This window comes from Elgaria multicarinata, chromosome 3, assembly GCF_023053635.1.
Source record: "Elgaria multicarinata webbii isolate HBS135686 ecotype San Diego chromosome 3, rElgMul1.1.pri, whole genome shotgun sequence".
NCBI classification, from domain to species: Eukaryota; Metazoa; Chordata; class Lepidosauria; order Squamata; family Anguidae; genus Elgaria; species Elgaria multicarinata.
The window spans coordinates 47,035,845-47,053,929 of record NC_086173.1 but is presented as its reverse complement, the minus strand read 5'-3'; the positions used below and the strand labels follow the sequence as shown (position 1 = coordinate 47,053,929).

Sequence of the window (18,085 nt, the reverse complement as noted above, 5' to 3'; positions counted from 1 at the left end):
CAAATATTGGGCTACAGTGTGACTAAACGGAATTTAGCTGAAAAAAAAAACAATAATTGGGTAAGAAGTGCCACCAGCTACTCAAACGGACAAATTGGATTTTTCAGTATATTTCTTAAGTTACGCAACATAAAAGATTTTTTAACGTGAAGACTTTCGTAAACCTTCTGAATGAGTTGCCTTGCCTGGGTACACTGTTCTCCTGGTTTGAGCAATAGCATCAAACAAAAAAGAAAATGATATTGTTCAGTGGCTTGCTTTAGCTAAAGCTTGCTGTAAAGAAAATGGTTCTACAAGCATGTATTTGAACTAAAGTGTGGCTGCAATGCCCAGAAATTATGAATGGCATTCATTTCAATCCTAGCTAGATAACATTTTATGAATTATTCCAAAAGTAATTATTTGGTCTCTCATCCTATTTAAACCCTTACTGGAGAGTAAATCCCTTTGAACGCAATCAAACATACTCCAGAGTAGACTTGAATACGATTGTGCTGTGAGTCTAGGGCGTTATTTAGGTTTATGCATGTGAAACATTTCTACCTAAGAAATTCGAATACCTGCAGAAATATGAGCCGTATCATCTGACCATGACTAGACACTATCAACCAAGTTTATATTGTCTACTATTTGAACCTTAGAAGCCAAAGAGAAGCCTCAGTCTCAAAATAATCTTTTATATGTCACATCAGATCTACATAACTAGATCTAGCAAAGGTTATCCAATACCTGGCCAAACAAGAAACACTTATTTCTTGTGTAATGCTGAAGCACCCAGTACTCCATGAAAAGATCAGCATACATGGGAGGCCACCCTACTTTCCTATTGTGATTATTATAAAGTACCTCATGGAAGTCAGTAACAGCTTGTAAATTATTTGATATTAGCTACCTTCATGCCCCAGAAATAGCCACACGTTGGAAGGTAATGCAAGCTCCCACAACAGGTACTTAATAATACATAAGCCATGAAGCACTGGATTCCATGAAACATGAGCATTATGAACCTCATTGTCTACCATTAGCACACACTAAACAGATACCCAAGTTTATAATAGGCTGAAGTTTTATTAAAACCTTGCTCCATCTTGCAATTGTTTCCCTGAAGCAAGCTTCAAACCATGAGTATTTAGTTGTCCAGGAACGCAGCTTGAATTGGAATTTTAAATATTGCATTAAATATAGCTTTTCACATTATGGTAACCCATGATCAGTGAAATTAATTTTGTCTTGCTGATCCAAATCTCTCCTTAAAAAAGAACAACATTTTAAAGCAGCATGGGCTTCATGTATTTATTGAGTAGCTATAGCTAAAGTCAGATGTCCAAAAACAGGTAGTAAAATCTGCAGCTCAGCTTTAGATAAGTTCCTTATAAAACAGAGAAAAATCAGGCTGAAGAAAGCACACATTTTTGCTATGGGATAACGTTTTGACAATCCTTCATTGTATAATTGGTATCATTTCATCCAAAGTTAACTCATTTGGAAATGATCGGTGTCTTAAAGAAAATGCCATCTTCTTGTTCTGTCACAGCACCTGCATTAAGAGAACCAAGAAGGTAAGTTTTACTGGTGACAAAATGGAAAGGTTCTTCGACTCCTCATTTTCTTTGGAAAGCGAGTACACGCAGAGACCTCCATCACAAAATAATGTTTCTGTGCAAATCTTCCACTTCCAACCCCCACATGCTCTTGTGCAGGGGATTGTCCGAAAGATCTGTCATCTTCACGGCTCGAAGGGTAGGATCTGGGCTGCATGACTCCACCAGGCCCATCACCATCACGTACTTCCCAGCGCTGAGGCAAGGCCGCCCCTTGGGGACCTTGTCGGCGCCCTGAGCCACGAAAGAGCCGCTTTCGTCCCGCAGCCGCACAGTGGAGCCATCCTGCTCCACGGTCACCACCGTGCCCTGCATCCACACCAGGGGAACCGCTAACGCGGGGCGTCCGTACTCCTCCCGGTCCAACAGCCACGGACCGCCAGAGGCCCGACGGCACCGCCTCAGCTGCGCAGCCAGGATCTTCACCGGCGGCGACTGTAAAAAACGAGATTCCTCCGACATGGCACTGCCCGTTTCCCCGCCAGTTTTCACCTGGCGCAAAGGATCACGGGTCTTGGAAGCCCTTCGGTCATTGCCAGCTTCGGAGTAATATCGCGAGAGTTGGGGAGGGGAAATTTGTCACTTGACCACAGAGATAAAAAGTATAGAGACATATTCTTTTTTGGAGTCACTGAGCTAGTATTCCGCTCTGCCTTTCACTGCAGTATATCTTGACTTTCACCTTACAAATTCTAAATCTTAGAACACCATAGAAAATCACAGCCAATTATTGCGTTCAATTTTTTAAACGTTTGTTCAGAATGTATGTCACTCTATTTTTCCTATCTCTATGTCTTTGCCACCGAATGCCTAAACTCCACAGCTTCTTCGTCTATTTTCCAAGACATGGTTCGGTCCAGATATTCATTTCCCCCCTCAGCAATTGGTATCATCCGAAACGAAGCTGGGGCGGGGCAGAGCGAGAAAAGAAAAGGAAGAAAGACTGCTGGATGTTGATAGCGTCGCCTAGCAACGGAAGAGAGGATGGATCCAAGCAGCGGGTGAGCGATAAAGGAGTAGGATTAGGACTAATTTAGGTTGGGGGGATTCTGTCCTCCCCCATGGCTGCTTAAATAAAAGGAAATAATATAATTTCTAGTCGGAGTATAGCATTACTAAATAATGTAACTTGTTGCTTGAAGAAATACAGCTGCCATTTTATAATAATGGAGTTTCTAGACCTCATGGTTGTAGATTATACAATGTAGGGGGAAACCTGGCATCATTATCCTATTGCTGTGTTTTAAGCAACATTTTTCAAATGCAACTCTTCTTTGTAGCGATCTAGACACTAACACATTGCTGCTAACATAGCTTGTTATGTATAGGAAGCTTGGAATTTAGGGGAATCTATATTCACTCTGTTGGTAGGAAGCAGTGAAAAAAATAAGTTCCAAAGAACAGAGCTCCTACAATTGCATGACCTCATTCACCGCTGAATACTAGTCCAATCCTTGTACTGAGGCCCAGTATTGGGCAAAAGGTGGGATACAAATAAATATAATAACAATCCTCCATTTCTCTCCATTCCCCATTTCTTTGTAGAGAAACACCCCATCCCATTCCTCCACCATAAGGCATTTTACTAAGACACCACCAAACCTGCTGCCCTCCACTTTTCTCCTCTGTCCCATATCACTAGCCCTTAGGATCTCCCAAATCTTTCCTCTCCTTTTTCTAAAGCTATACAACCTTACTTGAGTGTAAGTCCCATTGAACTTACTTCTGAGTAAATATGCATCTGGTGACCTTGCACAATACTCCTCTCCTATGCCTTCACTCCAGGTGATGAGCTTCCTTGTATCTGTGTCAAGTATTAATTTGTGCAGCTTTTCCTTCAGTCTCATACTTGACTCAATAAGGACTAAGCTTCTCCTTCCCCCCCTCAACCCCCATACAAACCTAGATGCCTCCTTTGTTATTTCCACCAGTTCTGTGCATCCCTTCACTTCATCTCATGCTATATTTTTATGTTTCCTTTCCATGGTTTCCTGCCCGTTATTATCCCTGCCTATGGAAGCATTTAAACCCTTTCCTCATAACCTCCTCCCAGTCAGCTGCATTGTATATGTATCCCTCTTTTCAAGTCTCAGGTAGTTGCCATCCTTATATTGTTCCATCACCTTATCATCCAGGTGTCCCACATTCAATTCCCAGCCCCGCATTCATCCACCCACATCTCTGGATCCAGCGCCAGAATCTCCACACTTCAACTCCCATTTAAACTCATTCAGAGCATATGCATTAGTCAATCAGTCCTTCCTCTCAACTTGTCAGCTGTTCCAGCCATCTAAGCTTCATATTTGTGGGAGAAACTCTCTGTTAAAGTCATCATTAGGTTTGTCATTTGTGTAAGTTGGATTATTCATTCACCTCTTGTCTCTTTGGGGCGCTTAGACTTCAGTATAAATAAATCTGTAGCGCTCTGATACTACATTGATTTTGCTGAAATATTAATAATTATTTATTTATATGGAAACATACACACATACCAAAACCTAAACATATGCTAGTAATGGTGTTAAAATAAGATCGTTTTCTTTATTTCAAATTTTAAGTGCTGAATCAGAGCATGGACAGATTGCAGAAGATGAGAATAAAGAGCTGCTTACAAAAGATGAAGAGGTAACAGTGTAAATGCAAGGATTTTAATGTGACAGAGAATTAAATTAAATAGAAATTGATAAGTTTGAACTTACTGCACATATCTGAACTGAGAAATTTACTAGCACAGTATGTGGTTGTCGTGATTTGAAGAATACTCTGTTTCCAGGCACAATTCAAAGTGCTGATTATGACCTATAACGCCCTATATGGCTCGGGTCCAGGTTATTTGAAAGAACGTATTCTCCCTTATGAACCTGCCCGTGCTTTGAGATCTTCTGGAGAAGCCCTTCTTTCAGTCCCACCATCTTCACAGGCGCACTTGGTGGGAACATGGGAGAGGGCCTTCTCGGTGGCTGCTCCAGTGCTTTGGAACTCTCTTCCCGGGGAAGCTAGACTGGCTCCCTCCTTGATGGGCTTTTGGAAGCAGGCTAAATCTTGTTTGTTCCAGCAGCCCTTTGGAGAATAATCTGGTCCTCCATCTATGTTAATGACTTATAATTTGTCGTGTATTTTAAACATTTATGTTTTAATTTATTTAATTTATTTTTGGTACATTTCTTTTCCTAGGTTTTACAATGTATGTTTTAAACTTTGTAAGGCTGCCTTGAGGCCCAGTATTGGGCAAAAGGCAGGATACTACTACTACTACTAATAATAATAATAATAATAATAGGAGGGCTGCTTGTTATGCACCTACCCCTCTGTTCTCCCTGGGGTTGGGGAGGGATCCTCCAAAATGTTTGTGGCTCAATCTGGAAGGAGGGTTTGCTGCCAATTAAACTCATCAGGAAACAATTTTAGGACAGCCTTCCTCAACCTCTTACCTTCCAGATGTTTTGGACTACAACTCCCAGCTAGTCAACGGTCAGTGATGACAGGAGTTGTAGTCCCAAATATCTGGTGGGTGCCAGGTTGGGAAAGGCCATTGAAACATACAGTGAACCCCTAGGTTCCAAACATACCTGGCTCTGCCATTTCAGAATAATTTATCAGGTCATGGGCCCGTTCAGACAACACGCTAAACCATGCCGCTTAACCACAAAATGGTTAATAGAATGCATTAAGGTTAATGCTACTCTATGCCAAAGTTAGTCATCTGAAGTATTCACATCCAAGTTACAAGAGTGCAAATTGCCACAAAAGGTAGTGCAAGCAATCACATTATTCAGAACTCTTAAGAGTAGGTGGTGAAAAGCATGAGGGTGAAGGAAAAGTTCAAAAATCGGGCCAGATGTTGTGGCCATGAGGTCTGCAACTTAGGCCTTAGTTAGACCTACGGTTTATCCCGGGATCATCCCTGTTCATGTAAATGACACACAGGATATCCCGGGAGCAGGCAGGGACAACCCCGGGATAAACCTTAGGTCTAGCTAAGGCCTTAGACTCAGTCTCAAAATGGAGACTAGGTAGTGAATAAATGAGTCACTGGTAGGTGTCGTACTTTCTGCGACAAAAAGTAATGGATGGCCCCCATCTCTCAAAACATAAAGGCTGGTTAGTAGGAAAGGGAGATATCATGCACACATTTCTCACATTTCTCTTTCTGGGTTGAAAAAAGAAACATTAATCACTCATCTCCAAATAATACCTGCCTACATGCTGTTTACCTCAATCTCCATTTATTACTCTTGTTTGGAGGAATAAGATGAGCTTGTTTCCTCTATAAAATGTGTGAACCACTCATCTTCCGCTCATTCAATAATGTGGTTGATCCATATTACTCGCATGTAAATTTGGAATTGTGGCATGTTTCCTCCAGCTTTGACTCCGCTGACTCAATTCCAGGGAGAGCTGCTACCATCTCTGCACTCCTTCTGCTCACTCAGAAGCCCCGGCCCAAGTAAAACTCCTGCGCTTGTGCTTGTTGTCCCTGGAGCTGTCTCTATGAAGCCCCTCGGCTCAAGCCAGGTACTTCCCAGCTCCAGCAGAAGGTTTGCAGCAATGGCTGACCAGCCCCACAGTGGCTTTGGGGCCAAAAGATAAGATATAATATTTTATATAATAATATGGTGATATTTTATCATATTAAGGCAATCATGAGACTAAGATAGAGTGGCCTATTTAAACCTAATTGCAGATTTGGAAATAAAAGATTTGTATTATAAAAATTAGTAAGTAGATACTAGTTAAGCATAAAACAGCCCCAACTCTGTTTATTCTGCCATTGCAGCAAAGCCCCTCATTTTTTACACCCACTCATTTAGATTTGGTGACTTAAGTTGCATTCCTGTGTACACCTACCTGGAAGTAAATCTCACTGAATTCAGTGACACTGACTTCTGAGTAGACATGCATACAATTGTGCTGTTAACCTTCTCTTAATATTTAGCATGTAGAACTCTTAACAGCCGCTCTCATGTAATTAGCTAATTCATTATGCTGGTTTTGTATTATCTCCTGGGTATGTTAGGAGAAAAAGTAATGGATGCAATCTACTAGAATAATGTGGAATATTTTCCATTAAGGTCTTTTCCTTCAATATTACTTAGCAAGTGGAATGGATCTCCTGACCTAAGTTGGCATTTCCAATAGAACTGCTTTAAGTGTTATTGATTTTATGTGTCTTGATCACAATTATGTACCACCTACTATCATTAAGCAACTGTTTTTTCAAAAGACATAATCTGTTTCGCATAAATATACTCAAACTAGCTCGAGAATGTGGTCACCAATACCTTGAGCCCAATATACCCTAAAATATTTACTTGCTCCATTTCACATTCACGTTGCAACAGTAGCTTATGTAGTCTAGAGGAAAGGATATGCTTTTCATTGCCATACTTGTTTTATGTTTTGCCATGAGCTTGTAGTTCTGTCATGTAGGTATGGAATTTTCTTTCCCTCTCAGGTAGATCAATCCTAAACCCCAGTTGACTGGCTGGGGGATGTTTAGGATGTGAGAGAGACACCCTCCCATTGATGAATAGGAGATTCATCAGATGAGTGTTTTATCGCATGCTTCTACTGCCCACTTATGGATGTATGCACGTCTTTTAGATGATGTCGTCTGCTTTCCATGTGCCTCCTGCACCTCCTGCTCGCTTTCCTGTCACAAAATAGACCCTAAAAAAATCAGCTTTTTTTTTTAACGGAATGTGCCACAATCTCCTGCTGTGTGCAGGAAAGTGGCATGATCAAAACAGTTCCTGAATGGACCACATGGTCTTTGCTTACTTCCTCTTTCCTGTCCAGGAAGAGAGGAAATAATGTGTGACAGAAGCGGGGGTGGAGAAGCGATGGTAAGGTAACACGATTTTCCCCTGTGTGATGACGCTGTAGGAGCTCCAGTGTAGTGTGGGGGAAGGTGTCTTTTTGCACCAGCAGCCCAGTTCTACCTACAGAAAGCTCCACTGGTGATAGCAAATGTGTGGCTTCAAAACAAGGCAGAGTGAGGTTGAACATAGTAGAGGTGCTCAGATTGAGCTCCTCAGCTATGCCAGCCTGGACCTGACAGAGCTTCCAATGGGATGGGGGCAGGGAGATTAAATACAAAATGATCTGCAGGGCTGAAAAGCCCAGGAATACTGACAAGGACATACTTTCAGCCCTGGCCCGGTAGAGTGTGGAATGAGGCGGCAGATCTGCCACTTCACTGCTCACCAATCCCATTTAAGATTGCAGTGTTACATCCTGAAACTGCTTTTTTAATTAACAGGTTTTTATTGGTTTTGAATGTTTATCTTTTCAGCAATAATTGCAATATCACAATAGTCAAATAGGGGTATTTTCATATATTGTACTGTAAATGGTGAGAATGTTGGCATTGATAAAGTGCAGTAGGGCTTTAAGGAGAGATTGGATTATGGCTACTCACTCAGAATGCTATTTTCTTCCATGTATAATATTTCTTCTTCTTCTTCTTCTTTTGTTTATATTATTGAATAAACTGAGCAGCTGAAAGATACAAATGACACAAATCAAGATGATGGAGTGGCCACAGCAACAGTTGCAGAGTTAAGTATTTATGATATGTCAGTAGGGAAACAACCCTTCTGCAGATCATTTGCAGATAATTGTCTTAATAGTAGTTTAAGGACAATACAATGCCTTCCTGTTTGTAGAATTCAGTAGACAAGTTGCTTTGATTCCTTTCAAGCACCATCAATACTCTGCTGCCTCTGAACACAGTACTTCCCCCCACCTTCCCCATACAACTCCGATTTTCTCAAATGGGGCACAATTCAATGAAGGCAGGTAACGCAAAGCCTTTATCCAAGGTCAGATATGTCAGCAGAAAGAAATACGACATTCACGAATATTTTTGACTCTTGAACTTTGAATTCCCAAAATGCTACACTCAAGCCAAAAAGACAAATGCAATTTAAGTTAAGCGTGTCTTTTAATCATTAATATTTACCTGAACTGGGGCACAGTTTTATGCTTCCTGCAGGATGAAACGTGGACTATCTTAATATTCCTTTCTAGTGTTCAGATTTTGATTTATTCTGCTTCCTGCAGCCAGAAGACAGTAATGCCATGGAGGAAGGGGCAGGAGGGGCTCCTACAGCAGCCATGGAGGAAAGGGCGGAAGGGACACCTACCAGGGCCACGGAGGAAGGAGAAGGAGGGGCTCCTGCAGGAGCTGTGGAGGAAGGAGCAGGGCAGGGTCCTACAGCAGCCATGGTGGAAGGAGCAGAAAGGGCTCCTGGAGAGGCCACAGAGGAAGAGGCAAAACAGGCTCTTATGGTGGCCGTGCAGGAAGGGGCAGGAGGTGCTCCTACAGGAGTCTTGGAAGAGAGCCTCTCAGCAAAGATATCTGCACCCAGCGCAACAGAGCAAGGCATTGCTGAGCTGAGCATGTCCTCCTTTATGCAGGTGAGCAACACTGAATGGGCTCCATTGGAGCTCATTCCCGGCTACCCATTGGCCGGTTTGGACGTAATGCTAAATCATAGTTTCAGTCTTCTCTAATAATAGTACCATAAAAATGCATAGCATAATGGGTATAAAATGAACCAAACTTATACATACATGGTCACAAATCAATTTGGTCTACATATTGAAGATATTGCTAAAGAGGGAAACAATCCCTTAGGGCCCAATCTTTTGCATGTTTAGACAGAAATAAGCCCTACGACTCCCAGCATCCCCTTGTAGGATTTATTTCTATCTAAAGCTGCATAGGATTGCACTCTTAAGGAATCCTATATGCCCCGCTAAAATAGATTAAACCTGAAGGATCATCTTCTCCCATACATGCCTAAAATTATCTATATCAGTCCTTCTCTGAGAGACTCTGCTAAAGGTAGTGAAGTGGGTTGCTGCTAAGAGGAGGGCCTTTTCTGTTGTGGCACCCCGGTTGTGGAATGAGCTTCCCAGAAAGGCTCACCCAGTGCCTACATTGCACTCTTATCAGCACCAGGCGAAGACCTTCTTATTTTCCCAGGCATTTTAGTCTTTCAGTTTCTGTTGTTGTAAACCTGTTACTGTATTTTAAATATTTGAATTGCTACCAGGTTTTATTTTGGCTTTTACTTTTATTTTATGCTGTATTTTAAGCTTTTATATTGTATCTTGCGTTGTTTTTTATGGTTTTAATTGTTGTAAACCTCCCAAAGAGCTATTGGGCATTATGTATTACAATATTTATTCATAAATAATTGAATAAGATCTTATTAAAGAGATGTAATCCTTACCTAAAGCCAAGGAATCATATATGTCCTGTACAGTAAACTGTGACCAAGTATATATAAGTGTGGTTCCTCCTTAAGAACAAGCGGCACCTTGGTTTATGGCTGCCAGCAATGAAGTATAGAGCTACACATGTAGCCTCCCTTACAATGTCCTGTTTAATGCAGAACAACCTTATGAAGTGGAGGCTTTTGGCTCCAATGTCAGTGGGGCTGTGACTTTTCTCTGGATCTCAGCCAGAACTCTAAAGGAGCTGTTCAAGGTGCTGAACCTATTTTCAGCAGCTTGGATCGCTCCCTTAGAATTCTGACTGGTTCTGATTGAAACCCACAGCGGATTCACAGCCCCAGTGACTTTGGAGCCACCAGCCTTCCTGACCTAATTAATTCTACAAATTCAACTCTCCTTCTCCCTTATAGCCTTAAGGAGCTATTGGCACTTTAATGCTAGAAGGGAGATCATGGGTGCATTTGGATGATCACAATGGGAGAAGAAGCCATCGTGGCTGCTCCTCCCGCCCCTGCGACCGCCATTTGCAGTGCAGGTTGGCGTGTCATTTGAACCCTGTGCGTGGCATGGTGAGGGGAGCCTCAAACCACCCTACAACTTCTACTGCATGTCCTGGGTTGTAGGGTGGGTACAACGCCCACCAAGTGCAGAATAATGCAAATGGTGGTCCCGCATGCGGCAGGGTTGAGGGAGCAGCCCCACTACGGTCGTCCAAATCCAGTCCATGTTTAAGAATGTAAGAAGAACCCTGCTGGATCAGACCGAGGGTCCATCTAGTCCAGCATCTGTTCACATAGTGGCTAACCAACAGTCAGCCAGGGAACCACAAGCCGGACATGGTGCAATACCACCCTTCCACCCATGTTCCCCAACAACTCGTGTATAAGTTTCAGTAGTACATTGCTATAGTAATGGCACATCCTATCTCCATCTTCTGTCTTTAAGTCTGGGAGGCAGAGAAGAAATGGCAAGAGTACCTGCATTAATCCTATGACGTGGAGACACAGAACACTGCTGTAGGAGTTGCCCACCCTTTCCCCCTCTTTCTGGTTCTAGGGGGAGCATGGGAAACTGCCTTATATTAGGTCAGGCAACTGGTCCCTCTAGTCCAGGATTGTCTACTCTGACTAACAGCAGCTTGTTGTGGTTTCAGGCGGAGGTCTTTCTCATCATCTCCTCCAGGGTCCTTTTTAGCTGGAGATGTCAGGGATTGAAGTGGAGCCCTTCAGAAAGCTTCACATCCAATCTACCACAGAGCTATGGTCCCTCCACTTCTTTACTAGTTATTTACAAGCCTGTACTAGGAACCTGTTTCCTTTCTTGACTTTGCAAACACTGGAGCTTAGAGCGTATTTTTAAACAATCTTCAACAAGAGCCCCAGAGGCCTCCCACCATAGTTAACTTCTTTAAACTGCTTCCCAGTTTCCTTGAGTAGCAGCTAGTAACCATCCTTCACGTTTTGCAATGACGAATTCAAACAGAATTGTATAACAGCAGTCTTCTTTGGTATGAACACCCTTTTGGCAGTCCTATTCTAATAGTAACTTTTTTCCCTTCTTCATGAAAAGCCTTCTGCTGTTTTCTCAGAGGGGATTGAAGTGGACAGCATCCCTTCCAGAAGGTACAGTGATATAGTGATCTCTCCTGTTTCTTCCGGAACCAGCAGCCAGAGATCTGAATTGTTGACAGAGCACCCTTTAGTATCAGGTATCAACCATTGTCTTGTCGAGGATTACTTTCATTTCCACTGATGCGTTTTTCAATCTAACTGGTGATGAAAATTGTTGCATTTAAATATGTTCGATGCCAATGCTAACTTTCCACTGTAGTTTTCTGCCTGGTTGTTATTTCAGCACTGCTTTGGTTATTTGAATGTGCTTTGGGCATTCCAGAGAAGGCTTTTATGAAGTCCTGCCTCATTCACAGAATTTTATGGGCATTTCAGATACCTTCATCTTCAATTTGTAGCCCTTCTGCATTTTCCCTTCACTTCTACCTCCCAACTCCCCAACCCTTAGTGGCAAATCTGTTAAACAAACCGAAAAAAGGAGACGGAAAGATAATGCCTTATGAGTGTTCCATCTGGAAGCTGAAAAATAGAAATGGATTAACAGCAATGATGTTTTTACATAACAATACACTGGGAGGAGGAAAATTCGATAACTAGGAACTTCGTATAACTGAGATTAGTTGATGGACACGATCACTTTATTTACAGTACTTTTCAGGCCAGGCTGCTCAAAGCAGTTTTTATAAAGTTTTAGAAATAATGATCAATATACAATAATACAATATAGTTAAACAGGATAGCAAGGGCAGAAAGACAATTAAAAGCCAGATAAAATAGTACAAAGATGGTGTTAAAAAATGGAATGTGGAAAATGTGCATTCCAGTGGCATCAGGTGAGGAAGGGTGGTTTAGTTTAGAGATTCCCCTCCTTTGTTGCTTAGTTTAATTTATATCCTGCTTTTTCATGATGAACCATGTTGAAAGTGGCTCATGGTAAACATCACATAACTATAGAAATGCAGTGTTACATTTGAAAAGCAGTACAAAATACACCCACACATTCCAATAAAACAAAGTCACCAATTCAGTAAATGTATAACATAAATCATTATTAAAATGAAATTATGTGATCCTCTAACAAGTACACACTTATTTAACATGTAACAATATGATACAAAAGCAAGATCAAAATTAACAGCAAAGAGGGAGAAGAAGTCCTCACTGCTAGTGGTGGTCTTTCTGCATTTCAAGTTTAAATACAGTTTGAGATCTTGGGAGTGGGATCCTCTCACCATGTGGATTCACAAGTGATTCCTTCCTCTTCCCTCCAAATGTTGTAGTTAAAATGTAAAGTATGGCAAGAATAACCATTAAGGTGGAGTGACCATATTTGGGAAACCAAAAAAGAGGACAGCCAGGGGAAGGGGCAGGAAAGTGCACTTTCCTGGGCCTCCAGAAAGCACGTCATTCCCCTCACCACACTAATGACCCTGGTTGTTGTGGAGGAAGGGAAAACATGTCATTCCCACCCACCCCACACTCCAATCAATGCCTTTTCTATAATGTCCAGGAATCACCTGCTTTCCCCTTTAAGGCCCCAATTGGAGCAGTGGGGGGAAGGAATGACACACCTCTGGAAAGCGTGTCATTCCCTCCAGCATGCTAATGGCAGCCAAGCGTGTCATTCCCAGACATTATAGAAAAATACAGGAACCACACAAAACACCCCGACACCCTGGATAGAATAAAAACCTGGGGAAATCCAGGGAAATCCTGACAGTTGGTCACCCTAACTAAGGGCAAGTCTTGAATGAAGACATGTCCTTAGGCGTTGCTCTCATTTGCATTTTTTCTTCCCCTTCTCTTTTATTATGAGAGATATTGTATTCTATGTGATATTGTTATGCAATTGTTATGAGATCTTGTGCCATTATAGGAAGTAAAATCCCTGGGGGAAGTTTTTTCCCCCTGTAAGCTCACCTGCCTTGCATTTTCTGTCTCTGATGCCATCCATATCTCCTCTAAAAATAGGTGCAACTAGATCAGTCATGTTCCCTCCCTATACTGACTCTGTTCTTCAGCCGTTGTCTCGGCAAATCAGCAGCCTTGACCGCATAGTAGAGCAGAATGATGAAGCCGTGTTGCATTTTGCTGAAAGGGAGCTTGGCAGTGAGGAGGCAGAGGAGGAAACCCAGCTGGTTGTGTTGGACCCAGAACATGTAAGGAAAGACGAGAGCTTGAGACAGCTGGAGTGCTGGTCGATGGGTACAAACTGGAAGGCAAACTGTGTTACCAATTAGCTGTATGTTAAGATGGAATTAATTTAATGAGGGTAGGCTGTCATATGTTCATTAAAAGCAATGGCAGGGTTTTTAATGTTAAAAAGTGACTATTTTACAACATATTATTCAAATTGGAAGCATATCACTTCTGAAAACAGCCTGTGGCTCTGGGTTTATTTCACAAGAAGGACTACGAGAGGAAAATTATGGTAGGGTGACCATATGAAAAGGAGGACAGGGCTCCTGTATATTTAACAGTTGACTAGAAAAGGGAATTTTAGCAGGTGTCATTTGTAGGCATGCAGCACCTGGTGAAATTCCCTCTTCATCATGACAGTTAAAGCTGCAGGAGCCTTGCCCTCCTTTGTATCTGGTCATTCTAGGATAGCTCTAGGATAGCTAGAGTGACCAGATAAAAAAGAGGGCAGGGCTCCTGCAGCTTTAACTGTCGTGACGAAGAGGAAATTTCACCAGGTGCTGCATGCATAGAAATGACCCCTGCTGAAATAACCTTTTCTAGTCAACTGTTAAATATACAGGAGCCCTGTCCTCCTTTTCATATGGTCACCCTAATTATGGGAATTATTTTTTTTTGTAGTTATTGGGCCAGTTTGCACATTCAAACAGCTCACCATGGCTTATTTAAGCCATGGTGATTTGTGGTATGGGCAGGCAACGATTATGAATATTCAAGCAACAGCTTGTGGTGTCGTCTGAACTCAGGGACTGCAGGTTTGGTGACCCACATAACTGTAAAACAGGCCATGGATTCTGCAAGGAAACATAAACCAAAAAAGACCATGATTCCTGCAGGAAAACCTAACCCTAAATCTAACCCTAAAACAGGCCATTGTTTCCATGAAGGTTGTTTAACCGTCACATAACCCACAGTCCCCAAAGTTTGAATGATTCAAATTGTGGCTTGAATATTTAGGATGGCACCTGCAGGCACTGCAACTCGTTATGGCTTAAATATTGTAGGGAACACTCATCTTCCATTAAACATATACCTTTGTTTCTAACACTCCCACACTTGCTATTTTTATTTATTTATTTGTTAAAATTTATAACCTGCCTTCCCTCCAAGGAGCCGAAGGTGGCATACATGATCCTCCTTATCTCCATTTTACCCTTATAACAACCCTGTGATGTAGCTTAGGCTGAAAGTCAATGACTGGCCGAAAGTCAACCAGTGAGCTTCATGGCTGACTGGGGTCTGGAATCCAGGTCTCCCGAGTCTCAGTCCAACACTTTAACCACTAACCCAAGTTCCATCTTGAATACACTCAATTCACCAGCCTCCAAACTGTCCTGTTTCCCTATGACCTCTCCCTCTTTCTCATCTGCTTTCTACAGTTCCAGATCCCCACCATGACCTCAGTTTTCTTTCCTTCCTTGACCCAATCTCAGTTGTGCCTCTGCTTCCTCCCCTTCCACTTTCTATTGTTCCCTCTCCTTCCTGCTAGTTGAGCCATTCTGGCCTATTTAGATACCATTTCCTTCCTTTTAGTTCCTCTTAGCACTTTTGTGACCCAAGGGTACTTCTGTCAGTTTGCCCTAACCAACAAGTTGGATGGGAGTGTTGGCCATGGAATGTGGTCCTTGGCAGCCCTATACATGAATTCAGTCTGGGTTTTGTTTTGTTATGTAAGCAAGCTATCCCCACATTCCATACTGATAAACCTTTCTCATTTACTCAAAGTATCCAGCATGAGAATTGTAGCAGTTGTTGCAGGACAGATGTTGCCTACTCAGGTGACGTGACAGTGTTAACAATGCTCTTGCTTCTTTCTGTAGCCCTTGATGAAAAGATTCCAAACTGCTCTGAAGACCTACCTCAATAAGCAGATAGGAAAGCTGTCCGACGAGCTTCGTGAGCTGGTACAGTATCTTTGCTTGGAATTTCCCTCTGTTCTCATCTATTCATATCAGAGCCTGCAGGCTTATTTCCTCCCTTTCATGACTGCAGACAGCAGGCACGAAGAACAGGAAGGTGCAGAGGGAGGAACTTGGTGTGCTCCTTTACGGGGTCCAGCAGCAGTTGGCCCGGCTGCAGATGGAACTGGAGAAGAACCACAACTGCCATTCTCAGATTGCCATGGCCCGCCGGCAGCTGGAGGAAGAACTGCACGACCTCCGGGGCTCGTACAAGAAGACTTGCCAGAGCACTGAGGAGGAACGCAAAAGAGGTGACCTGCTCCTTTACAGCTAGGCTGTTCCTCATTCTGCTCACATTCTGCAATTAAACAGGTTGCATGCTAGCTTTGCAACTTTTGTTGAAATATTCAGGGAAGCCATGTCGGCTGAATGGTCTGTCATGACGGGTTGGGCAACATGTATGTGGCTCTCCTGCGTGTGTGTTTTTAGCTCCCTCCGCCCCCAGCTACTGAATTTTCCACTAAAATTCCACAGTGAGGCAGCCAAAAAGAGCAGATTTCCCCTTGGGTTCAGAGAAAACTAGCCGAGTTTTACAACTGAAATTTGCATATAAAAATGTGGTGAGTATATCAATAGGTTGTTGCGACAGTGGCAGAAATGCAGATCCTTTGCTAGCGAGACAATTTGAAAGACAAGTCTATAAATAAGTTTTAACTTGGTGTTTTAAATTTGAAATTTTGCATTGCTGCTGTTTTTATCTGGTTGAGCTTTTATATTGTATTTTATCTTATGGTTTTATACTGCTGTTTTATACTTTGAATGTTTTTAATTTTTGTGAACCGCCCAGAGAGCTCCGGCTATTGGGCGGTATAGAAATGTAATAAATAAATAAATAAATAAATAAACAACTGGCCAAAGTTCATCTATGTTGCTTCACGGGGGACACCAGCCTTTTTGAATCTTTGGTGATGATATTTCACTTATTGAATGCGTATTTCAATCTTCTGGGCAGCTTCTACTTTCAGGCTGGAATCCAGGGATTGATACCATTTCACTTTAGAGAAATTCATTTGGCTTGCATGACTTGTTGCTTTCTCCAGTCCTTTATACTTTTAGTGGAGGTTTTGGCACAGTTTGGAGAAATACATTCTTTTTCCTGTGTTTTCTTAGTTTCTTCCATGCAGACAGAGATGGAAAGTCTTTCCTTGCGCCTGTTCTACATGCAGAACATGGACCGAGATGTCCGCGATGATATTGCTGTGATGAAGAGAACAGTGAAGAAGGCTGAAATGGAGAGGATGCGTGCAGAGGTGGAAAAGCAAAAACAGGTACCTGACCTTTTGAAGTTGTAAGTGATCCTCCCACCTAGCAAAGAGCTAGAAAAGCAGAAGAAATGGAGATACTCCATGGTGACTGTGATGATTTTCGTCTCAACTTGTCCATAGAGAACATGGAGGAAACCTTGTTTAAAACAGCCGCTTCTCTTATTCTCAGATTATCCCGACTGAGGGCACAGGGTGAGAGCATGGGGTGGATTTGTACTATTCTCTCACTACTCTGTCTACTTTCACAGGACCTTCATGTGGACCGCTTAACGAGGAGGGTTGACGACCTGCAGGAGCAGATTGCTCTCTACGAAGCTCAGCACACGGCCCAGGGTGAAGACACCAGAATCACTCGACAAGAAGTCAGCGAGGTAAGAGGGGAGAACATTCCTTCATGTGGCCGATATCTTTTCAGGAGAGGGAAGATTTGCGACCACTGCCCTAAAAGGATATGTGCACATTGCATTTGTAAACTTAACTAACTTGTCTTAAAATATAAACGTTTTATTAGTTTGAATATTTACTGTGATACGCATTAATCTTTTATATTATGCGTTTCAAGCCTTTGACTTGGAGAGATATAAAAAGTTGATTAAGGCTGCAGTCCTATACACACTTACCTGGGAGTCAGTCCTATTGAACTCAGTAGGGCTTACTTCTGAGGGATTATACATGGGATTATATTGCTAACCCTCAAAACAGAGATTGTGATCCCCATCTTAAGCAGTTGCCTAGATGAGACAATAGAATGGTCCTCTATCTGTTAAAGTATTTAATGCATTTATACCCTGCATTTCCATTAAAATGTTCGAAGTATGTGTCTGTCTGTTCGTGTGTGTGTGTAATATATATATTTACAAACACACACAATACCCTGGGGGCAAACAATGCATATAATGTTACTTGTAAGCCACCTTGATAGGATTTGAATCCTGGCAGCATATAAGTAATTGTAATAAACGATTCATAAATATAAGGAAGCCCTGATAGCCTGTTTTTAAAATTGAGAAGTAGTTTTGGGCAGATGTGATTTTGAGTGGCAGAGTAACAGGGCAGGAGAGTAGAGGTGCTGAACACTTCCCCACCAACTGTTCGCATGTAACATGTAATTTGCTGATTAGTCTCCTGCACATAGCAGCAGTCAGCACTGTGCTTTAGGATTATAGACTTTTGCACTGCCTCCTAGTGTTTTCATACAAATTTCTGCTTTTTCAGTATAGCTGACTCTCTTGATTCAGATA

The 18,085-nt window shown here is 42.2% G+C and overlaps 2 protein-coding genes across 2 annotated transcripts in view; one reads left to right on the top strand and one right to left on the bottom strand.

The window, feature by feature from the left end:
* Positions 1 to 1,640: 1,640 nt before the first annotated feature.
* On the bottom strand, positions 1,641 to 2,063 carry RMI2 (RecQ mediated genome instability 2). The gene has a single exon (XM_063123198.1). It carries the CDS (start codon positions 2,061 to 2,063, stop codon positions 1,641 to 1,643), a length of 423 nt encoding a protein of 140 aa, XP_062979268.1.
* A 442-nt stretch (positions 2,064 to 2,505) lies between these two features.
* The window catches only part of CCDC40 (coiled-coil domain 40 molecular ruler complex subunit), a 36,148-nt gene continuing 20,568 nt past the window's right edge, over positions 2,506 to 18,085 (top strand). Inside the window, exons 1-10 of the mRNA XM_063123428.1 lie at positions 2,506 to 2,602; positions 4,160 to 4,226; positions 8,103 to 8,166; positions 8,671 to 9,023; positions 11,406 to 11,556; positions 13,391 to 13,578; positions 15,439 to 15,522; positions 15,611 to 15,830; positions 16,690 to 16,847; positions 17,093 to 17,215. Coding sequence (XP_062979498.1) covers positions 2,586 to 2,602; positions 4,160 to 4,226; positions 8,103 to 8,166; positions 8,671 to 9,023; positions 11,406 to 11,556; positions 13,391 to 13,578; positions 15,439 to 15,522; positions 15,611 to 15,830; positions 16,690 to 16,847; positions 17,093 to 17,215 — 1,425 coding nt within the window. The 5' untranslated portion in view covers positions 2,506 to 2,585. The remainder of the gene's footprint in view (positions 2,603 to 4,159; positions 4,227 to 8,102; positions 8,167 to 8,670; positions 9,024 to 11,405; positions 11,557 to 13,390; positions 13,579 to 15,438; positions 15,523 to 15,610; positions 15,831 to 16,689; positions 16,848 to 17,092; positions 17,216 to 18,085) is intronic.

Excerpts from the sequence above, each read along its gene's own strand:
- RMI2 (XM_063123198.1), bottom strand. The coding sequence starts at position 2,063 with ATGTCGGAGGAATCTCGTTTTTTACAGTCGCCGCCGGTGAAGATCCTG.